Source organism: Notamacropus eugenii, chromosome 5, assembly GCF_028372415.1.
Source record: "Notamacropus eugenii isolate mMacEug1 chromosome 5, mMacEug1.pri_v2, whole genome shotgun sequence".
In the NCBI taxonomy this organism is placed as follows: Eukaryota; Metazoa; Chordata; class Mammalia; order Diprotodontia; family Macropodidae; genus Notamacropus; species Notamacropus eugenii.
In genome coordinates, this window is record NC_092876.1 from 259,992,297 (window position 1) to 260,017,868 (window position 25,572).

The 25,572-nt window shown below is 34.4% G+C and overlaps 1 protein-coding gene across 1 annotated transcript in view; it reads right to left on the reverse strand.

Moving 5' to 3' along the window:
- The window catches only part of TMEFF2 (transmembrane protein with EGF like and two follistatin like domains 2), a 298,310-nt gene that overhangs the window by 265,856 nt on the left and 6,882 nt on the right, over positions 1-25,572 (reverse strand). The window contains exons 3-4 of the mRNA XM_072612710.1: positions 19,242-19,371; positions 11,972-11,998 (exon numbers count right to left, since the gene is read on the reverse strand). Coding sequence (XP_072468811.1) covers positions 11,972-11,998; positions 19,242-19,371 — 157 coding nt within the window. The remainder of the gene's footprint in view (positions 1-11,971; positions 11,999-19,241; positions 19,372-25,572) is intronic.

Genomic DNA, 25,572 nt, shown 5'->3' on the forward strand with positions numbered 1-25,572 from the left:
GATGAGGAAATTTATTCTACCAATGCAAGTAGGCACCTTCTCTGAAAGTTAAAATCTTAAGAGTTTCCTGGGGCACAGAGTTGTCCAGGGTCATACAGGCAGTATAGGGGAAGAACAGGCTCTTTCTGCCTCAGTGGCCAGCTCTCTATATTCTAAATTCCTTGTCTTTTTTTCTCATATAACAGACTCTTAATGGATGCACAATGAATAAATGAATTGTTTGTTTCTTATATTAGTAGGCTATAATAACGGAAAGATCCATCTCTAACAAATTCACTAAGTCCTCTTCCACAAATACAGATTCTCTGAAATCCATATGAATAGTGAGTTCATTGAAAGGAAAGGAACTTCTCTATAAGCTTGATTTATATTGGTTTCAACTTAGTTTCCTTTCTAGGACCTGTTTTTTTTCAAGGTGAGTTTAGATAGCTTGAAGCTATGTTAGTCATAAGTTCTGATAGAAGTAGATCAGCTTTCAGAAAGGAACCAAGCCCCTGCTAAGTTCAAAGAGGTGTACTGTCATATTGTCCTTAGGGTGATGAATTTTCTAGTCATAGAACTCTTGAAAACCAGTTACTAAGACAAAGAGGTACTGAGATCTGCATCAGCAAAGGAAGTACCCCATCCCCTCCACACACACACACACACACACACACATACACACACACACACTGAAATCACAGATCTACTATGATTTGAAGAATACTGGTTGGTAAAATAGTTTTCTTCTAAAATATCTCATGTGTATCTCTATGTGCAAATGTTGACTTATCAGTGATTATGTAAACTTTGTATAAAACCACTCATTTATGGACTTTGCACAATGTCATGTGTTCATGACATAGTTACTGTATATAGACTAATAAATGAGCAAATCAAGCAGGATGTGCTCATATTGGCAGGGTCTGAATTCTGTACTGGTAAAGACAGCTGCACACTAATGAAATCATACCCCAAACTGGGACAATATAACTTCCAATGTCACAAAGATGATGATTTAGAATTCACCATCTATAATTCAGGGGCAGAATTCTGCAGAAGACGGATCTGTCTTAGGATATGAACAGTGGGTTTGCCTTTACTCCAGTGTTTCCTGTAATATGGACAAATAGCACAGATTTCAAAGACAGTAAAAGTTTAAGGATCCAGGGAATAATATCACTTTTAGTTTCTTCCTTAATGTTTCATATATGTGTGTGTGTGTGTGTGTGTATGTCATATTTACTCAAAACAATTTTTTTTTTACTCTCCTCCTTTCTCTTTCAATAGTCTCAATGATAACTTTTAAAGACAACTTTTATACTATATGCTAGATGTTCACATCTATTGTAGCTTATATCTATGACAGGTAGTGCAGTGGATAGAGAGCTGAACCTGGAGTCAGGATGACATAAGTCCAAATTTAGCTGCAGTTACTTACTAGCTGTATGATCCTAGGCAAGTCATTTAACCTTAGTTTGCTTTAGTTTCCTCATCTATAAAACTGGAATACTAACAGCACCTGCCTCCTAGGATTGCTGTGAGAATCAAATGAAGTAATGCTTGTAAAGCACTTAACACAGTGCCTCGCATACAGTAAATGCTATATAAATGCTAATTATTATTCTATTAGCTTCCATTATCCAAGAGAACCACTGTAATTTATATAAAAAAACTATGACATACTACAAGTCTTAAATGACCCCAAAACCATGATATGATATTGAAATCAGTCTTGATTTTTCCTTATCATTTAAGGGAGGAGGGAAGACAACACAGTGGGAGGCAGGGACTCTAGAATCAAAGACCTGGTTCAAATCCTGCCAGATAGTTACTACAAGTCTGATTTTGGGCATATCTCTCAGCTTCTCTCATCTTTAATTTCCTTAGGTTTAAAAAGATGGGCTTGGCCTACAGGACCTTTGGGTCTCTTCCAACTTTCCTCTAGTTCAAGCCTTCCTTTTTAGGGGAGATCTTATGATGAAAATTTTATATTTAACATCATTTGTACTAGTGTTGGTATGATACATGGTTGAAAACCAATGATTAAGATAAGGATCCCCATTAAATTATGAACTTTTTGCAGGCAGGGACTGCCTTTTGTTTCTTTTTTGTATCATCCGCACTTAGCACAGTTTCTGGCACTTAGTAGGCATTTAATAAATCTTCATTGATTAATTAAGATGAAGATTAGATTTTTACCTCTCCCTATCTGACTGCTTCTCTCTGCTCCCATAGAATTAACCTTGGTTCAGTCTCCTGCTATTTCAATTATAAATTCTTTTCAACAGTGTCCTCATTGGTATCCCTAGCTCAAATCTCTTCACTTTTCAATCCATCCTTCACACAGCTACCAAAGTGACTTCCCTTAAATGCTGATCTGACCACATCATTCCTCTACTTAATAAATTCTGGTGGTTGCCTATTGCCTCTAGGATTAACTTTTAAATTCCACTATTTAGCTTTTAAAACCCTTCACAACTTGGCCTCAATTGATCTTCCTAATCTAACTGTATATTACCTTTCCCCACCCTCCCACCCCCACATTCCCACATACATACTCTGCAGGTCAGCCAAACTATCTCTGTGTCTGTCCCTCATCCATTGTATTTCATATCCCATCTGTAAGACATTGTATCAGCCATCCCCCATACCTGGCATGTACCCTCCTCTTAAGGTCATCTCACAGAATGTTTTTCTTCCTTTAAGATGTAGCTAAGCAACTCCACCTACATGAAATCATTCCTGTTCCCCCAACTTCTAATGCTCTCTTCCTAATTGCATTGTATTTATTTCTATGTATTTGCTTTCTATTTATTCTATATAATAATTATAAGAGTAATTACTTTCTCTCTACTTCCCACCTCCTATTAGAATACATTCTCCTTTGGAGTAATGATTGTTTCAACAGAACCTAGCATAATACCCGGTGCATAGTAGGAACTTAATATTCAAAGTTTCTCATAGCACTTGTTTGCACTTCTTATGCAGTCTATTATTGTTGTTAATAATAATAGTTATTACCTATGTAATGTTTATACGTATTATGTAAATGTGTACAAATATATTATGTAAATATGTTACCATATGTTAATTATTAATATATATTAATAATATGATATGATGCATGTGTGTATATTAACAAGGTGTCCCAAAGTCTCGATACAGTTTTAACCTACTAAAGCTATACACACACATATATATGTATAAATATGTACAAGTATATATACACATATACACATGCATATGTAAATATACATAGATATCTGTGTGTGCATATATAAAATATCTTAAAATAAGGTGTGTATGTATGGTGAGCATACTAACCAACGAGGATCTATTCATTTGAGCATGCTTGGATTCATTCTTCTTGGTGGATTCATACAGAGCACATGCAGATACTTTGGAGAGGTGAGCCTGCCTCCAGTTATGGGTAGTGGAGGGGGTCTGACGCTTTCTAGTGATGGAGATGGAAGAAAGTTCTGTTTGACTGTGGAGGTGGAGAAGTCAATGGCTCTCTCCCACTGTACAGCTCTTAGCAGTCCTTCCCCTTGTACATTGCCAAAAAGGAATGTGCATAAAGGTCAGAAAGGGAGGGACAGAGTCAAACACCAGTCCCCTTGTCACTCATGGCTAGAAGTAGGCTCATCAGGCCTCTTCACATAGTTGGTCTGGAAACAAGATGGGAAATTTGAGTATGCTTTGTATAATCAACACACCAGAAAAGGAAAATTCCAGCATACTCTAAGGACTGATGGGCCCTCTTTGGCCAATCTCCCCATTGCATTTCTCCTCAAATAAACCACGAACTCTTTGGAGGAAATTTATCTCTGAATATTTGAGCCTTACACACACACACACACACACACACACACACAAATATAATATAATGTAGGGTAAACTTGTGCACATGAGGTCCAAACAAGTTTGATGAGAGGCTTTGAATATTCCGTGAAAAGTCCATTGATATAGGCCCAATTGAGCAAAACAAAACTATTTTATGTTTCTTCCTTCAAACTAACATTAGGATGGAATAGTCAAAATAAGGGATCCCAAAACTATCACATTCACAGGATGCTTTTGCATGTGGGCTGCACAAAGGGACAACAGTAACAGATTGAAACAGATGTCATCTAGACAAGATTGCTATAAGGGGAAGGAAAGAAAAATGTAGATGGAAAAAATGAGAGGGAAAGGGAAAAGATCAAGTTTAGAACATTTGTTTAATTAGTAATGGATCCAGAGAAAACCACCTAATTATAGCATAGGAATCTGGAAGCAACGGGATTATTTTAAAATTTGATTATTTTCCTACCTTAGTCTTCAAAATCATGTTTTAAAGCACACACATGCACACAGAGAGTGGAATACAAGTCACAGATTTTCAGAACCATTCCACTAATGGACAAAGAATGAAGTGATCCTTTTGGTTTGGACCATATTTCCAATGAAGCATCTTCTTTCTGAGTTTTACTCAAATTTTAATTGATGACTTATTCCAAAGAATATAGTAAGAACACACTGAAAACCTAAATACCATAAAATATAGTATGTGCTTAGGACATTGGGAAAATAAGCCGCATTTTATATCTTTTTTTTTTTTTTTTACATTCGACTGAATTTACCAGTGAGAGTATACAAGCCTACAGGTGTATGCTTACATAAAAAAATGTGCTTCCAACAAGAGAAATGTTCCCCTTCATATATGTCCAAAATGCATTAAAATATATGTGAACATGCACACCGGCATTATTTGAGACCAAACTGATAATTATAAACCAGGAAACAGTAAAAAGAAAACATCACAGATTATTTGAAATCAGTTTACTTTTAAAGAACCTTCCATAATCTCTCTACATAACATTCTCATGTTTAATACCCATCACTGGGCAGGAAGGTATTTATTCTCTGTGGCTAACTTCCCTCAGGCTGTAATTCCCTCCTATTTCTGCTTATGTGGCCTGCTGGTCACTCTCCCTTGGAAAATAGCTTTTGATTCAGTTCTAAGACCATTAAATTGACGGCCAGATTTCTCTTTGCCAGGCTAAACAACTGAGGTTTCTTTTACCTTTTCTCAAAGGTTTCACTTTCTGAACCTTTGATCTTCTTTGTGTTTTCTCCTCTGAACTTACTTCAAGTATTCCAAGTTCTTCAATTTGTAGAACTCAACTTGAATCAACTACACTAATTAAGAGACAATGAATGATGAGAATAAAAAAGACAACCTCACAGTTCCTTCCTTCCTTCATTCCTTCCTTCCTTCCTCCTTATTTATTTAAAGCAAATTGTATTTTGGTTGGATACATTTTCTCCTACCTTTAGTTATTAGTGTTTCTAATATTTCTTTTGAATAAAGATATAATTTCCCTTTGTAGTATCAGTTGATGTCTCTAGAGATGACAAAGTCAAAAACAACATTAAAGTATGACATTTCTTGCCTTTTCCAACTTGATTTATTTAAAAATAGTAATACCTTTAATTAAATTCTTAGGGACTCAAGGACCTTCACATTAGATGATCATATTTGTTGTAATACTCTAGTGTTATTACTCCCTCTTTTCTTATGAAGAATATAAACCATTGAGCAGTTTGTTGAATCCAGTAACCATCCAGCAAGCAAGTTAGAGACTTAACAAATAAAAAGTCACTGACTCATAGGATTAGAGATGTAACACTGAAAAGGACTTCAGAGGCCATATGTACCATATAGTACATATATAGACCACATAGCACAATCCCCTCATTTTGACTTAGGGAGGGTAAATAATTTGCTCAAGATCATACACATAGTAAATTTCAGAAGTAAAATTTGAACTCAGGACCTCTGAATCTACAGCTAGTGAGTGTTCTTTTTCCTATATCACACTATTACCTATTGCTAGGAATCAATGTGGATGAATCAAGAAAAAGCTTCAAATTCCATTTTACTTTACTAGACAGAGCTCCCTATGTTACCTGGAATCAGTTTTTCAGTCAACAATCATTTACTAAGTGAACTCTATGTGCCAGGCACTGTGCTAACCATGGGGGATAAAAAAAAAAAAAGACAAAATAAAATCCCTGTTCTCAAGGAGCTCAGTCTACTGGGGACACAGTTTGCAAACAACCAGGATTTGCAAAGTATTGCAAACAATACAAGATACAGAGCATAAATTGGAGATAATGTCAGAGAGAAGGTACTAGTATTAAGAGGAAATCAGGAAAAGCTTCTTGTAGAAGGTGGGATTTCAGCTGGGACTTGAAGGAAGCTAGGGTAGCCAAGAAGTGAAGATGAGAATGTGGAGAATTCCAGGTATGGTGGACAGCAGATGAAAATGTCCCTAGGCAGGAGATGGAATAAAGAATTGCAAGGAGGCATTGCAGAATATGTGGGAATAAGATATAAAAAGACTGGAAAGTTAGGGGCCAAGTTATGAAGGCCTTTGACTGCGAAACAGGATTTTGATCTTGTTTGAGAGAGAGAGAGAGACAGAGAGAGAGAGAGAGAGAAAGGTCAGACCTGTGCTTTAAGGATGATCAATCTGACAGCTAAGTGAAGAATGAACTGGAGTGGGGAGAGACTTGGACACCAACTAGAAAGCAAGCTAATGTAATTGTCCAGGAGTGAGGTGATTAGAGCCTATAACAGGGAAGTATCAGAGGAGAGCAGAGTGCTAGACATACATAGGAGTAGGTATTATTGTGTCCTCAACAAACCCAAGTAAAGGACCTTTAATTTTTGGTGACAGTAATGAATGAAAACAAACTGGTGATATTAGAAATAAACACTATTTTCTTTCTTTTGCTTTTCATCATTCCCACTTAAAAATATTTCCTTATCCAAATTTCTTTGATCTTTCTCCCATTTTCTTCATCCCATCTGTGCCTCATTCATTTTTTCTCAACTATTTTCCTCCCTACAGATACTGTTTCTCTCTCTTATAGAAAAGGAAAGATGGATTCTAACCTTTAAATGCTGAGATCAGACTTCACCTGACTTTCAGAATTTTGTAAGCTCATCTTGAGGCAAAGTAGCAAATCTCAGCAATGGGAGTGCAAAAGAAAAAGCAATGGTTTCTGCTTTTCCCTGCATTCTCCCTTGGAGAATCTCAAATCTTGCATGCTTGGTAGGATTTCCTTATTGGGTCAGCATTACAGCTGAATCTACTTGCAGTTGATGAGCTACTTGTCAATTGCAGGCCTCCTGAGCAGCACTGCTGACCCAATAGAGTAAAACATGGTTAGGCACATTTTTTTCTTTCTGCTTGAGAGCATCTTCATTTTGTCTAAGGTTGCCAGAACCTTACTCTAACACTAGGTTGGCAGAGCACTAATTTATCTCAGGAGAGTAAATAAAAATAGAAACTATGGCAAAAATAAAAATTTGAAAATGAATTGTTTTGCTTTATCTTAGCACATTTGTAAAATGAATGTATATTTTTTGTCGTTTGCAAAGAATTTAAGGTCTCAAGCTTTCTTTTCTTTTTTCTTTTTTTTTTTTGCTTTTCTAGGTATGGGTAATTAGATTTTCAACAATTTTCATCATATGGTGGACAGCTTAAAAATCTTGCCAATTTTTGTATCTTTAGACCAGATTTCATTAGAAAATTAGGATTTCTTTAGGACCACTATGGAAAGATGCATGTTTTTTATTAACTTCTAAATTTTAAAGCTTTCCAAATGTTTATTAATCGATGTGTCATACATAATATCTAGCTCCTATTACTAGCTCCTTCTTATTATGGTATTAACAGAGAAGGAATAAAACTTTAAAATTGCAACATTTTAGACGTCACTAAGTTAAACAAAGCACGTCACAGAATGTAGCTATACATTTTAAAACACTCTAAGATAACTAGTTTTCTATGTCAGATCCTTGGAGAATTTAGCCCTTTCCATCCCAAATACTATTCTTCATTATTTAAATAAATTTGCTCCCTTTTACTTTGTACTATAGAAGTATATCCAAAGTATTCACAATAAAACCCTGCTGTATCTTTTAGAAAAAATAATCAATCCCTATTATTTTCTTTTTATGTAAACTGTGTTAAAACTACTAATCACATATTATATCAAATATTTTAACTGTGAATATCTTTTGTTGCAACTACAACCAGTTAGTGCACTTCATATGTAATCAAGACTTATTTCATGGTGATGGTTATTAAGAGGTTAAATACTGATTTCCTTTAATCTGACTTATTTAGTTATTTGGGCATCTAATAAAACTTCAGTGAATCCAGAAGCTTTGAAATACATGACATGACATAGTGGAAGATAATCAAAGCTTTGTTCTTTTTAGTACCATTTTGAGACGTAGGGAGAGAAAAGGGGTGGGGTTATCCTTCAGCCACCCACATAACCCTGGTTTTCAAGAGTAATACTACTTTAATACTAATTTCTACTGCAGTATCTGCTGCCTAAGAAAGCCTGTGGGTGGTTAAGATGTTATTATTCTTCACACACACACACACACACACACACACACACACACACACACACACACACACACACATTCTTATTTACAGCATCAAATATCCAAACATACATATACTTGAAATAAACTCCTATTCTCTGAGGCATCTTCCAAATTTGTTTGGAATTTGCTAACTTGTTCTGTCACATTTCATCTTGGCCAAAAAAAAATTCTCATAACTGACAATTAATTGTAGTTCATTCTAAATGTTTCAGTCAGTACATGAGATTATTTGATACAAAATGTTTTGAACCAAACATTTCCTGTTTAAAAATGGAATGATACTAACAGTGCAGTTTATTATTTTCTAAATAGACAATATGTGTCATTTATGCGAATGAAATTCTACATTCATAAAAACAAATGAGCTACTACATTGGGAAGCATCAATACATGAGGTTTACATGAAACATCTATTGCTCATTATTGTTATATGCGAATTCTGTGCATGTCTGCACATGTTCAGGTAATGTCCTGTGCAAACACAATTTTATACAAACACTGATCACAATTCTTATAGACTCCCTACCCACACAAATCAATAGTTACATATTTTTAAATTCCCCATAGAATGTGTACAGATTGGTTAATATGCATTTGATAAAGGTTTTACTTCTTCCTCAGTTGCACAGAACTACAAATGTTATGTTCTCATAAGAAGTGGTTTTAACATTTAAGGGAATCACCTAGCCCAATTTTAAATGCTAGGAACAATGCCCCTCTCCATAAAATAAAGCTATGAAAATTAGGAAACAGTTGAATTTGAACTGTTTGAACTCAGAATTGAGTGTTTAAATGACAATATTTACCACATGCTGACCCACTCTGTATGTGTATGTATTTATGTTTTACAAGAATATTTATTAACTTTACCATTTAGACAAATGCACACCTACCTGTAGCTATTTAACTTATGTTAAAATGAACAAGGGGCTTAAAATAGTATTAGTTACCTGCATCTGCAAGTGCACAGATACCCCTAATTTTGCCAAAGCCCTGGAGAGAGGGGCTTCTTTTGGCTCAGAGTATCTAATAATGGGGTAACTGTAATAATCCAACAACCTCAACTAATTTCATTATCCTCAATTAACTGAAAGGAACACAATAACACCCAACTGTATGGGCCCACTTTAAGGTCCGATAAAACTCTGCCATTGTAGCCATAGGTTATAGCAACCCCAATTATTCAATAAAGTATGTTTCAAGATATATGGAATTGGATTTTTTTAGTTCATTCTAGCTTAGATTGTAATATTATGGATAGCTGATTTATCATTATCTTATAAGAAAATAGATGAAAAAAGAAATTGTTTTTCATAGTAAAATAGCACAGACTAGAATTCACACACATGTATACAAACTCATTCACATTATATTCATATATGGATATATAATCTTTACCATGCCTTGCAACAAAATAATAGCTACTTTAAGATATGACTCTGAAACTGTTTATGTTCTCTATATTTATTCTGAAGCACGTATCCTAAAATGTTACTTTGATTCATTTATTCTCCAAATTAAAAATTAAAATAAAGGAATGGGAGAAGGAAAAAAAGCAGCTAAGAAAAAGGAGAGAGGAATGTGATTGATCACTGAAATTTCGCGAGATTTATTTATAAACTTCAAGCTTTTGAAGTTTGAATGCAAATTATTCATGAAAAAAATCAAACTTTGTTCAGACAGAAAACAAAATTCTTAAACCAATGCACTAAATTGAAGCAAACAAGAAACAGATACTGAATTCACATTTACTTATATGAAGTGGTATCAAACAGAATTCAAACCATAAGCCACCTGCTCCTGATGAGAAAAGAGATGTAAGAAAAAAAAGGATACAACTTGAGATATGAACAAATTAAGGAATATAGAAATGGACAAATGATGAGTCAAGTTCCTATTCAAAACATAATAACAAAATTCTGAGTACTTCAGTAGAAATAGTGAAATGTTTGATTCACAAGTTTCTTGTTTCAAGGATCCTAGAAAATAATCAGGTTTTGTTGCAGAAATGCGTAGAACAGGGCTAAGACTATATACTTTAAATTGAGTTGTCTACACAAGAATCAAACAGCTGGAAAACATACAGAATTTTGCATACAAACAACTTCCACAGGGAACATTTTCTAAATTGATCAATTTCTTAACACTTTAATGGTGAAACACCTATGAGAGGAGTGTTGTATTTTTATGACTTCATTTGCTTTTCCAGCTCCTATTTTCAAAACCTTAAGGGAAACTTTCTTAAGAGTGGTATATTAATCAGGGAGCAAAAATCTTTATCTTCTTAGAGATATTGAAAGATTGTGGCCTATAGCATATCATTTGATGTTGAAACTACATTTCATGCTCTAGTGACACTCACTCTTGACTAGAGTACTGTATTATAGCTTTTATGGAAAAAACTGTGCACTGACTTTGATTTCACATGAGGTGCCCTACTTCTGTACTTAGGCTACTGCTCAGGTTGCCAATTAAGCCTTAGATTATTTAAGGCAGTTCTGTAGACCTTTGAAATACAATGTGCCAACTAGATCTTATCTACTTCATAGATTCACTTTCTAAGCAACTAGTCTAGTCTTCCCGTGATCCTCTTCTACTTGTTTTTTTTATCAAACTCTGATTCTTCTTTTAACTTGAAATTATTTGGAAATCATACTTTCTGTTGCTATGCAACATAACACAGAAATTCATAATCCTAGAAGAATGGCCATGCGCATATCCACTATATTTTTGTTTAAGTCAGACAAAATATTATCCATTTTTCTTGCTCTCTTTATATAAGCTTGGTCCTAGTCATCTTAAATCTGCAAAAGTAACTTAAAACAGGTTCAATAAATAAAATCTATAGTGAACAACTAGTATATCAAATTGACTTTTAAGTCCTTGAGCCGAACTTGATTTTATCCTGACTGTTTCTTAAACACAAAATAAAGTTTGAAAATAAGTCATATTTTGATAATTATGGCCAATGCTTAGCTAAACTTAAAAAAGATGTGATAATTCTTTTTTCATTTATTTAAATTTTGGACAAGAAAGATTTTTTATTTTTCATGCCATCTTCTCATGTACAAAATATCCTTTAGTTACACATTATGGGTTAAAATATTTTTGGTGAAACTCAGACATTTTTACTTGATTGATACCCAACAAAAATACAGTGTATTTTTATACGATGTTTCAAAAACTTACTCCAGAATTATCTTAGATATTGCCAATCAATTTGCAAATTTATATCATGGAGCTCATCAATACTGAAAACTTGTCCAGGGGTCTCCAAATAAAAAGTATATATAGACTCGAAAACATATAAATGAACTAAGAACAGTAGATGGAGATAGAGTTCTCAGAACAACTTGTAAACAATACAAAAGAAACTGTATTAGATATAAATTTACTTAACTAATGACATATAACATTTCTCCTTGCCAAAAATTCAGATTATCTTTTCAGAAATTATAAATGAGAAATGTAGAACACACCCAAATAATAAACACATATGCATACTTTTTCAGATTTATTATAAAACGTGCTTACCTCCATCTCCAGATCCTGATCCTGCATCTGAAAAAATAAGGGAATAATGAATAAATATATAAAGTGACACTTTTGGCTTATTTTACATCTTTACTAATAGCTAAGGATGTTATGTCACTTGGGTAAATTACAGATGTCTAATATGACCACTTAATTTTTTTTAAGAGAATGAACTTGATTTTTCATTTCAAATATCATGGGAAAAACTATTTTCTTTTTTGCTCTTATCGAATTTAATATCTCAGAAGCAAAAATGTCTCCAAATTTCAGATTCAACTAGTCATACATTTGCTGGGCAAAATCCTCTGTATTTACTTTTAATCAAGTCAAATTCAGCATTAAACAGAAAATAAAAATTACAGTGAAAAGAGATGCTTGTAACAATCAGTGAGTTTCACAGATGCAACACTCCAAGGAATACAGCCGCATAAACACTTAATTGGTATTCCTATCCTTGAAAATTGGATGCATACAAAGAGAGGAACATTTAAAAATGAATATCTTCATATTAAATTGCTAATACTTTTCACAAATATGCAAGTAATTATAGATGATATGTACTGAAGGAACTGAAATCACTTCTTTCCTTTATGAAGTCAACATAATGCTAAGCTCAGTTCTCCCCTTTGTACTAAGAATTTTGTTTTCCTGGTTCATCAGGGAGAAGCAGTGTCTCTCTACAACCTCTTTTCTCACACATTGTTATACCTGAGCAAAGCTGTTTATCCCTAGGAACTGTGTTTCCAGCTGCATTCACTAGATAACTGAACCCTACTCTCGGCCCTTTTAGTCCCCAAAGTCCCTGTGCAAAAGATTTGGGTTCTGGGGAAAAATGGAGACTTTCACTACAGTTTATGTTGTAGCTCTGACATCCTATCTGAGGCAGGCCTGAGGCTACAAAGTTGTCCCTGTAAAGTGTCTGTCTGTTCCTATGTGGTAAGAAATGAGACATACCTTCCCCTTCTTCCTCTCAGCCCTTTCTGTACCTCCCTTTTCTTTACAGAAATGTCTTTTGGTGATCCTTCCATTTTGCTAGTTATAGATTAAGGCAACTATTTTGATGTAAAAAACCACTTGTTCAGTCGTTCCCCTTATAAAGTTGGCAGTAGAGAACAGTGCTTACCTCATATGACTTGTCCTAAAAGGAATGAATGGCCTATGGTATATTTTCAAGTTCCATAATAATAATTAGGCCATATTTTAGTGGCTTGTGACTATTAGAATGGCATTTTATTATATTTTGCTTCAAAATAAATAAGAATGTTTGTATTACTTTATTTTAAAAACTATCAGTATATTAAAATAGTAGCTTAATATATGAAGAGAATTTCTAACAAGCATTTATGTTTAAAGAGAAAGAATGAAAAATACATCAAAATTTCATAGTATTTAAAGCTAGAAGATCAGTAGATTAGAGACCAACTAATAAAGTATTCCCATTTCATAGATAAGAAAACTAAGACTCAAAGGGAAGAAATGACTTTTCCAAGGTCATACAGGTGTTAATTAATTAGTTTTCAATTCCAGGTCCTCTGACCCCCCATAGCCAATATTCTTTCCACTAAATAACACTCTTTTTGTTAGTAATGTATTTTTCTGGACATAAAAGATTTCAATGATTTCTCTCATTTTTAGCTGGACCCAAATGAAGAAAAAAAATATGAAAGAAGGAGTGAATGAATGCATTGGGGAAAATGTCCCTTGAAGCTCAGTATATATCCCATTAGATAGTTTTAGATAGGTAACCCCACTCAACTGTGCTTGAAGACAACAACCATATTTCACATAAGACTTCTCTTTTTTATGCTAAATATTTTTAGTTTCCTCAACCAGTCTTCATATAAAAGAATTTCAAATCTCTCCCTCATCCTGGTTATTTTTTTTTCTGGACATGTCACAGTTTATTGATGCTCTTTCTAAACTTATCCACTCAGAATTGCTCATAATACTCCATATATGATCTAGCAAGAAAAAAGAACGATGGGACTCTCAGCTCCCTAGTTCTAGACACTCTGCAATCTGAGGTTGCACTTTCTATCCTTTTAGCCTACCATGTCTCACTGCTGCCTTTTATTGACCTGGTGGTCCACTATGACCCTAAGATCTTTTACCCATCCAAGCTGTAATCTAACCATATTCATTCAATATGAAGTTTTGAAATATTGACTAAAGGTCAGGCTCCATGCTAGGTGCTATGGATGCAAAGAAGGGGGAGGGGAACAGTCTGTCTTCAGGGAGAGAACATTCCAATGAGATGGCAACATGTAAATGACTAGTTACAACTGTGACTCCTATATGCTGCCATTATAATACAGTAACAATGTAAAATGTTGAGCAGGATTTACTAATAAGAAGACTTTTCCCAATCCAAAGTCGGATTTCTGTGTAAATTTCATGTTATGAAATGAAAAGAAAGCTCCATCTTTCAGTGCTGTATATTTCTCAAGAGCACCACTTGCAGCCTCCATTCAGTGTCACAGAGAATTAGAAAATAAATGGTAAGTTTATGGAGTGAAGATTGGGATTCCTTTTGGATATCAAAAGTCAGAACCCCAATTTATTTACAGTCAGACCTGGTTAATCTAAATCACTTTTGTACCTCCATCATTATTCAAATCAAAAACCCTTCAGATTTACAAGTCAATGGAAGATGCACTCTGCAAGACTGATTTACTAATTAAATTTTGTAGAAGTCTAGATGTGTAGATGAGCCAAGGATGGATTGCTCAATTGTGATTAAATTTTCTACTTGACTAAGTGTTTATTTTCATAGTATTATCAATACATCAGGGAGAAAGGTATTAAGACTTGAAGAAAGTATGGGAATGAAAATGTATATGCTGATGACAGCTTGAAATTTAGCAAACTGGGAAGTGCCACTAGGCTAGCAAGCATCACTAGCCACATATAAAATTCCAGGATTTGTTTACCTGCTGTGTTCTCATTTCATATGTCCCTCTCAATCTCTCTTGCTTTGGTATTTTTGCATGGAAGCTGGCATCAGAGGTCCACTGTCCCCTCCCTCTTTTTCAAATCTTAATGAATCATTACGCACTTATTTTCTTCTTAGGTCACTTGACTTCTTGCCATTCGTCCTCCCATACTATTCAGTAAAATTTTCTAACCTTTCTGGGTATGATAGTCTCAGCCTTTTGATTACAAAACCACTCCAGTCCTTTTCAGTCTTTCCAATTGAGGAAGGCCACCCAATGGTACTCATACTTCCCTTCTAAATTGTTTTATTACATTCACTCTGCAGGAATGAGCAACATGGATGTCTCACTAGCTAGCAATACTAACAGCATCAAATGAAAACCTAGAGGAGTCAGCTTGTTGCACTACAAACCTCACCACCAATACATCTATAGAACCTCAGAACTGGAAGGACTTCAGAAACCATCTAATATACTTGGTAGACTGACTAAAATCCATTTTATAACATGTTGAACAAATGGTCATTCAATCGTTGCTTAAAAATTTCTAGTGATGGGGCTCCCATCAAAGGACACCTAGGTGGTACAGTGGATACAGCACTGGGCCTAGAGTTAGGAAGAGGTAAGTTCAAATCCAGCCTATGACACCTGCTGGCTGTGTGATTTTGAGCAAGTAATTGAATCCTGTTTGCCTCAGTTTCCCCATCTGTAAAATAATCTGGAGAAGGAAATGGCAAACCATTCCAGAACCTTTGATAAGAAAACCTCGAATGGGGTCACAAAGGATCAGACATGACTGAACAACAACAACCCATCATCTTGCCCTTTCCACTTTTGGATAGTTCTAATTATTATTTTTTACTAAGAGCCAGAATTTGTGGGCATATCCCAGGGCTATCTCCCAGGCCCTCTTTTATTTCCTCTCTCTGCTGTTTCTCATGAGTTTAACTCTTATTTCTATAAAAATGACTCCCAAATATACATTTCTTACCTTCATTTCTTTTGTGAGCTCTAGTGCTATATTTCTAATTGTCTGCTAAACATCTTCACTTGGATGCCCAAGGCATTTAACACTTAGCATATCCAAAACAGAACTGATCATCTTTTCCCCCTAATAACCATTCCTTTCTAATCTCTGTTGAAGACACCAGCAGTCTTCCAGTGACCCAGATTTGCAACCTAGAAGTCATCCTCTACTCTTGACACTCACCCATCTCCCAACAGTAAATCATAGGTCAAGTCTGGACTCCATCTTTACAGAATCTCTTGTACCCATTCCATTTCCCCACCTCAAACTCCTACCACTTGAATGCAGGCTCTAATCACTTCTCTCTTAGATCATTGAAATAGCCTCCAATTTGGTTTCCTTACATCTACATTCTCACTTCCTCAAGTTCTCTGCTCTGCTAGTAAAACATAGGTCTCATTATGTCATTCCCCTGTTTAAGAAGCATTAGTGGATTCCCTAGTGCCTCTAAAATAAAATATATTTATATCTTAAATGCCTCTCCTTGACATTTAAAAATCTGAATCATCTTTCCAGGTTGGTTACATATTATTCTACCTCACATATTCTGTGCTCTGGACAAATGCCCTATTTGCTGATTCCTGTACATGACATTCCATTATATATCTCTGTGCTTTTGCCCAAGTTATACTCAATGTCTGGAAAGCTCTCCCTCTTTATTTTCCTTTCTTGGAACCATTTACCCAAGTGGTTTTTAAGATGCAACTCAACAGATTCTTCTTACAAGAAACTTTCCTGGTTTCCCCAATTGTTCGTTCTATCTCTGAAATTACTTTGTGTTTATTTTGCACATATTAAATATTTACTTCTCTGTGTTTATGCTGTTTCCTTTCATAGATGTAAATTTCTTTATGTTTCTATTTATGTTTGTAGCCTGGCACATAGTAAGCATTAAGCCAATGCTCTATCTATCTTTATAGGGCAAGGGCTATTTCATTTTTGTATTTGAAGCCCTAGTGCTTGGCACAGGGCCCAGAATATAAGTAGGTGTTTACTAAATGCTTGCTAAATTGAATTGATTGTGATGCTGTTGACTCATATTGAGTTTCTAATATGACCAAAACACCAGATCATTTTTTTAAAGCAAACTGGTATCTGGTCAGGCCATTTCCAACTTGTTTTTTGTCAAATGGCTTCTTTTTTGGACCTAAATGTAAGAATTGGCATTTAGCCCTATTAAAGGGCCTATCAACATCTTTTCAAATCATAACTTTTATCCAGTGTATTGGATCTCTCCTTCTGCTAATTTGACAACCAAATTTCCCCATTTCATCACTAAAACATGTTAAATTGCAAAAGATTCATACAGGAATTTCTCCACTGGAAATCTCCCTTCAGATTTACATTTAGCCATTAATAAATATACTTTGGATTTTAACAAAAATATTAAGGTATTTTGCTTTTCAAAGTTAAACGTTTCCAACAAACACCCAAATAAATCTTATAAGATACAAAAAATAAATTGCTAGTGGTTTAGAAAAAAGGAGGGGCATATTTTTAAGTTCTGAATATGTGGTGCTAATATTGTCCTTGATAAGTGACCAGAATTTACTGACTTTCCATCTTGATTTTATCTGCACTTTCCTTGTCACTGTATATTTTGTTCTTTTGGCTTTCTTCACTGCGCACCATTTTGTAGAGGTTTTCGATATCTCTCTGATCACTACCCTTTGGTTTCATTCATTCACACAGTTCTGAATCTACCTAATTGAACTAATGTCTAGCCTACATTTCTCAATCTTGTCCACAAGGATTAAGGACTTAGTCAAACCCTTTGCAAAGAATCTAGGGGATATATAGCTACTGGATTCCTCGGAAATTCTTTTTCAAGAAAGGAAGTTGTCTATTATGATCATTTCTTGATGAAGCCCTCTTGCCTCTTAGCTTTTTCTTTTCTAGATGATCACAAGTCATCCTTTTAATAAAATGCTGCAAAAACTTGCCAAAAATGAAAGCTAAGAGCATTGGATTAGAGTTTGTGGAACAGACTTTCCTTCTTCTCTCCCCACCCCAATCTTCTGAGGTAAATTATCTGTGAAATGGAGTCAATCATATTTATCGATACCAGCCTTGCCTTGATGAATGTTATTATTCTTTTCTGCTACTCTACAGTGTCATAGGATCAAAGACAGCTTCAAATAATGAGCAACTTAAAAAACAGCATAATAAAGCAAGAGAGATTTTTCTGACTTCCCTCCCTTCTTTGCCACTATGACCACCTTCCACTTTGAACAAATAAACTCATTCCTTATTATAGAAGTACTTGTTATTTTACATGAGTTTTCCATAGCAAAAGATTTTTCCTGACAGTACTTTTGTTAACACTGATTCTTAGACAAAGCCTGTTTTTATAGCATTATTATTTTCCTTGGAAAATGCTCAGATCATTCAGTCTCTCAAAAAGTAGCACAGTTCTCTTGAAAGACATTTATTTCCTATTAGCTGCAACTATCACAGGGTATGGTGGCATATCAAGTCTTTTTTTCCCCAATGTACTTTTTTATTGACTCCTTCATCCTAAGTTAAAAGAAATCTACTTCAGTTTAAAAATTTCCTTCAACAACAAAGTCTTTCTCATTCTCTTCTTTCAAGTTAACTTTTCTACCTATACTATGGCTCTGTACTAACAAAGTGACAACACACGAAAGGACAACAGAGAGAGCTTTGACACAAATTATGTCAGTTTCCCTCCTCATTTTCTTTTCTGTAAACCAGGGACAGTATAATAAAAATGGTTTGTACCCTCTAAGGTTAACTATGCCAAGAAAGACTGATGACTTCAGAAATAATGTCCATCAGCAACATATCTTTTAAGAGACTTTGCCAAAAATTGAGAATGAAATTATGTGAACTGGACAAAGTAAGCCTACCTTCAATTCAAAGCCCATACCTAAGAAGTTGCCATCATATTCAAATCCTTGGATTCCATTTCCTCCAATTGACATAACACTATTGTTCTAAACAGAAAAGATCTGTAGCAATCCCTTTCTGTATATCTGGCAGTTGGCCAGTCCATCCAGGTTTCCAATTATATGTAATTTCTACTCATCTGTCTGAAGTGCATAATATGCTGTATAACATATGTATTAAAATACAACCACAACTTTATGACACATTTCTTGCTTCTGCCAGATTTTTTTTTTAAGTAACACACACACACTCACACACATGCACAGACACACACAAATTAAAGACGTATAGAGTCATTATCCTCAAAACAGTACATAATTATTCATTTGGAGTTAACATAACTGAAAAACCAAAGTGTCCCCATGACATGCAGTTTTAGTAGATTTCTGGTCATACATACCTGTGGCACATGACCCTTCTGACACCACGAGTATTTCACTTTGCTGTTTGCAAGCCGCCTGTCTCAAGTAGCACTCATTCTGATAGGTATCCCCATTGGAACCACACACAGGCACATAGTCACTGTTACACTGAAGAAAATTTTAAGAAAACGTTAGAAAGCAGCAAGTAGTACTAAGATAAACACAACTCCATCCAAACAGTTAAAAAGAAAGACATCCTCCACCTTTTTCAAGTCAGTTGTATTTTGGGGTGGCTTTGATTGATATCAAATAATTATTTATTCTCAGATTGTCAAAGAGCATTCATTATTTAAACAATTATTTATTAAGCATCTTCAGGTACTATGTATTATTAGGGAATGAGAGAGAACTAAAGGAAAAAAAGGTAGGACATGATCTCTTGTCCTCAAAAAAGCTTAGAATATGGGGGACAGCATATGACATATAGACAAATAACTATCATGTAAAATAAAAAATAATAGTGTTATTAGAGAGTTAAAACTACAATTTATGAAAACATGGATGAGGGAGAGATCAACTCTCAATAAGGGGATCATAGGATTATAGATTTAAAAGTGGAAGGGATTTTAATGGCCAGCTATCTTATTTTACATTTCAATAAACAAGATAGGTGAAGTGATTTGCTCAAAGTCACACAGCTAGTGAGTATCTGAAACAGAAATGGAACCCATATCTTCATGACTCCAAGTCCAATATTGGCCTTATCCATTGTAAACATGATATTTCATTATTTAAGGTTTCTTAGTGGGGTTTGCATTTCAGCTTGATCTTTTCGGTTGGATGGGTGGCATTTCAAGAGCTGGATATGAGTTGGATATGGAGATCATCTCTGGGAAATAAAATGGCATGACTACATGAATATTATTTTATCCTCAAACCAGGACTACTTAGTGATAATGGTTGATTTAGTTAAACTTAATTCAGTGGGAAAAATAATTCTTTTAAATTGGCCAGTCAATTCAGGCAAGGTGAATAGACAGGGAGCCTAAAGTAAACATAGATGAGAAAATATTGGGTTCATTTTCTATTTTTTTAGTATTTTCTATGTGCCAGGTACTGTGCTAAGCACTGGGGAGAGAAGGAAAGAAAATAAAAACTTATGTGGTGATTAGAGCACTAGATTTGCTATCAGAAGAACTGTTTGTATTCCAGCTTCATATATTCTGTAATGGATAGAGCTGCACTTGGGAGTTATGAAGACATGAGTTCAAATCCAGCCTCTGATATTTATGACCTGTGGAATAATGAGCAAATCACTAAACCTGAGAGCCAGTTTCTCCTTTTCTAAAATTAAGATAATAACTCCTTATTACACTCCTCACAGTACTGTCACGATGGCAAAACTGAGTGCTTTGCAAACATAAAATCATTATGGAAATACCAATTAAGTACTTATTATTTATAATTATTATAAATATATGTCCCTAGGCAGTTCATTCCAACTCTCTGGCCCTCATTTTGCTCAACCATAAAATGAAAGAATTAGACTAAATGAGAAGTTCTTAAAATTTTGTGATCTCTTTAGCAGTCTGGCGAGGTCTATGGACCGAATGACTCCTCAAAATGATGCTTTTAAATCCATGAAACACTAATAGAATTAAAAAAGAAGCTGATTATATTAAAGACAATTTTAGTTGTTTTTAGAAGTTCATCGTTTCCAGGTTAAGACCTCCTATTAGATTATCTCTAAAGTCTCTTTCACTTCTGATCTCATAATTACTTTTTATCTGCTACAATGTCCACCTGGGTCCTTAGAGGGTAATACCGGATGGTGCGTGTGTGTGTGTGTGTGTGTGTGTGTGTGTGTGTATGTTATATTTTTTCAAGTTTGAAGCAAAAAACATTTAATAAAAATCTGAAAGCTTCATTTCATTTTTTTAGACAATAATATTTTAAGAGTTCTTATAAACTTAGTCATCAACAAACATTTTAATATTCAAAGAAGAAAAGATAAGAGGGTTGTATAAGAAATGGTGAATTTTTGTTATATACTATTTTGCAGTCACACATATGTGTATATTTAGTTTAACGAGAGAGCAATGAAATTCAAGCTAGCAATAAATATTTTCCAAATATCCAAATATTTATCACTGATGTAAAATTTCTGACGATTAAATGTTCTGCATTTCATTGAGTAGACATGATATAGTCAGTAGACTGTGTAATATGGTGAAAAAAAATGTTGGATGTCAGGTGACTTGGGTTAAAGAGCCCAGTTTGGGCTGTTCCCTACCTGTCTGAGCAAATCATATTATCTAACCTCTCTGAGCCTCAGTCTCATCATCTATAAAATAGGAATAATGAGTCTTACACTGTATACTTCAAAACACTGTAAAAATGATTTATGATTTGGGGGCATTTTCAGACACACAGGAAATAACATGAGAATAATTAAAACTATAGCTCAGTATTCCAAACTATTTAATGGATATATTCTGTGAAAAAGGGATATGTTTTCTACTTGCTTATTTTAAAAAAATATCCCCCCAAACCTTTTAATAATGAAAATCAGGCAATCTACAAGGCATTGTTATTATAAATAATCATACTCAGAGGTATTAGAAATACTTGGCTATGTCCTATACCTGCTAATTATACCAGGGATGTGATTATCCCATGATTATAACATTACCGATATGCCTCATTGTTTAATTATAACAGATACAATGATCAAGATGATCATTTACAAATGATCACCTGTTTAAAAATAAGGAAAAAGTTTAAAAAATTAAAAATACTCTGAATTTTGTTTTTTACGTTCAAGTATCTGAATATTTGATGGAATGTCGATATATATACCATGTAAAATAAATTAAAAATACACTGATATGAGAATTTTATAATGTACCTATATGAGTGGTTATAAAAGGAAATTAAGATGTAATTAAAACACATTTCAATTTAGCAAACTTTAACACAAAAGCATGGAATATAAACATACACAATAACTGGGCAGAGGGATCATTCGTTTAAGCCTCAAATGATATTCCTCTTTAAAGCATTATTTCTGTACAAATTCTGGATTCATAATAAAAACTTTGCTATGATAACTCTCACTCAGTGTGATAAGATAGCTAGAAGTCTCAGTACAGAGAGCCTTGAGCCTGGAGTCAGGAAGACTGAAGTTCATATCCAGCCTCAGATATATGCAATCTGTGTGACTCCTGGCAAGTCACTTTAACCACTGTCTGCCTCAATTTCCTTAACTGTAAAATGGGGGTACTAATAGCATCTATCTTCCAAGGTTGTTGTATAAACACTTAGCACAGTGCCTCATGAGTAGGTGCTTGAAAGACTTTCCCCCACTTTTTTCACCTTCCTTCCTTCCTTTCTTCCTTCTCTGCCTGCCTTATTTTCTTCATGTTAAGAACATACTATTCTGCAGTACAGAATTTAAGGGTGAATCAACAAAGAAATTCATAGGAAAGTACAACTTGTATAACAACTGACTTTTCTTAAGCTAGTAACAAATTTTTCTCCCATAACACCTAGCAATACAAATTAATGTATAAATTAAAAAAATATTCTTTTAAGTTACAATCTATATATTATAATTACATCCTCTAAAAGGGATCTTCTTTCATAGTGTCCACATTGATGATCAGAATCTTTCTGGAAGAGGCCAAATGCTAAAAATCACTTCAGTATAGTCCTCTCATTATTATAACTGTCTCATATCTGATACAATTAAGGCTTTATGTGTGAAAAAGCAAGACAATGTTGGTCTTCCTATTCTACAGGTGGTTCTGACCTCTCTGAAGGATTAAGAATGTTTGGAGAGCAACTCTTCTACACCTTCAACATTTTTTTCTCTCTCTTTTTTAAAAATCTCAAAGAAAAACAATTTTATAATACAAGGTTGTAGAGCCAGAAAAGATGAAGTAGTCAGCACTTGAAATAGTTTGTTAAGTTCTGGGTGCTGCATTCTACAAAAGATATTGTTAAGCCAGAGAGCATACAGAGGATGATGACCAAGACCTTGATGATGAAGAGCCTTAAGATCACTCCATATAAAAATCTTACTAGGTTACAGAAGAGAAGACTTTTTAGATTGGTGTCAAAGGTGCATAACAGTTGTCAAGTTTTTGAAAGGCTGTAATGTGAAAGAAGAAATAGATTTGGCCTACTTGGAAACAAAGGGGAAAACCAGATTTCAAATTATAGAGAAGTAAATTTAATCTGGAGGCAAAGAAAAAATAATAAGTTGATTTTTTCAGAAGTTAAATGGATTGCCTCTGGATGTGATAGGTTCTTCCTTAGGTCTTCAAGAAGAGGCTGAATGATTATCAGGGAGGGTGTAGAGCAATTATGGATGCTAATGTCCCTTCAAATTCTCATATTATGTAATTCTATGAGAAAGACGTGCAGATGAATTTTCTGATCCCAGAATTAGGAGGAAACTCAAGCACAAGAGGCAATAGAATATTCATAGGAGTTAAACAGGATCCTGGGAATCTCACAGTGGCAAATGAGTTTGGGGTAGGGGAGATAGGGAGGAGACAGTAGCAGGGGAGATAGGACAACCCTTGCACTTATGTAGTTCTTTATCTCCAATTCTAAATACAATATTTTGCCAAACAGATTTTGATGCAAGATTTTCATCATAGATAACCTATGATTCCATGCTTGATCTTTCCCATCAACTTCAACAGAATGAAATAAAGTAGAGCTTATGGGGAGGTATTATTTGTTATCTTTCACTAAGTTCTGGAGCACAATTCTGATAAGCATTTTAAAACATCTAGGCAAACAAATAAAATGCTGTATGCCATTTTTGAGCAACACTAGCCAAATATGAGTCGTGCTAAAAACCTAAGCTGCCAATTTCCTTGTCAAGCCAAAAAAGAGATTTGTATAGAGTAGAAAAGAAATTTAGAGTAGATTATGATCACAATACATTTTGGCACCAAATAACTCACTCTTTTCATAATCGTTAATATGAGTAATAGAAAGAAGAATCATGATTTAGACATTAAAGTCCTTAGACAGGAGATTGTTTTCTTTTCATTAGTTAAGTCTAACATTTAGAACTATAGAATTGTCAGTACCTAAAGCAGAGGTTATTGGGTTTAACAACAAGTTCCTAAAGGGTCAATGAATATAATTCTGGGGGACTGTCAACTTGGAATTTTTTTAACATTTTGATAACTATTTCAATATGATTGGTTTCCTTTCTAAATTATACATATTTTATTTGATACATTTAAAACATTCTGAGAAGGGCAACAAACTGCCAACAAAAAAAAAGAAGTTATGACCTAAAAAAATCTTAAAGATCATGTAGTCAAAGTCAAACATGATCATTTTTATGGATGAGTAAACAGAGGCTCAGAGTGCTATGTTTACTTTCTCAAAATCACAAAATGCTTGCATGGCAAAGTTCAACCAAGAATCCCAGTATTATAACTATTATTTCAGTCACATTATGTTGTCCGGAAAACATGTGCCCTTGAATGAACTGCTCAAAAATTAAGTATTTCACAATTTTATGTCCTCAGTTTTTCAATTTAAAATGGGAAGACTCCTACTTGTAAATGTCTCAGGGAAATTTTAGAAGTTAACAAAGTCATGTATTCCAAGCTCTTTGAAATCCTTAAGTGAACAGGTATCTCTTTCAGGGAATTTACTTTACACTTGCATCTAATATAGGTACATTTGAAATGGGATTATTTTAAAAAAAAAAGGAGAAAAGTTGGTATGAATCTCTCCTGCTTGTAAATAGGACAGGTTCTGTGGTTAAATATGCCAAAATTACTCAAAGAGTTTGTTTCCTTAAGCCTGTGAATTTGCCTAGTAATTCAATGTCTTTTGAAATCAAATACAATTTTCTCTGAATGTTTTTCATCATCTGTCTGTTGGATTTTTCCTTATTTCATTTCCCTAATTATTATCTTAATAGGTGAAAGTAAAGGAAGCAAAGTCAAGAAAGGAAGACTCAATTAGATGACCCACAAACATATGGTGGCATTCATTCTTCTTCAAATCCAAACATAATTTGTGTGGGAGAGAGACATTTCAAGTGGCTTATTGTTCACATGCTTAGACAAGGATTCCTTCTGTTTTGTTTCCAAAATGTTTACCTTTGTTAAAATGTACTAGTTAGATAAAGTACTCATGGAATTTTATATATTCTAGGGTCTTATATCCCAGTTATCAAAAACTCAAATAAATAATGACTTAATGGGTTCCTAGAATGTTTCTATTACAGTATAGGGGGGTGGAGGGAAGCCTGGCCATTGCCTCTTGTCAGCTTTTATATTTATTAATTCCTTGAACATATGTAAAACAAAATGACATGACTTCCAGTAC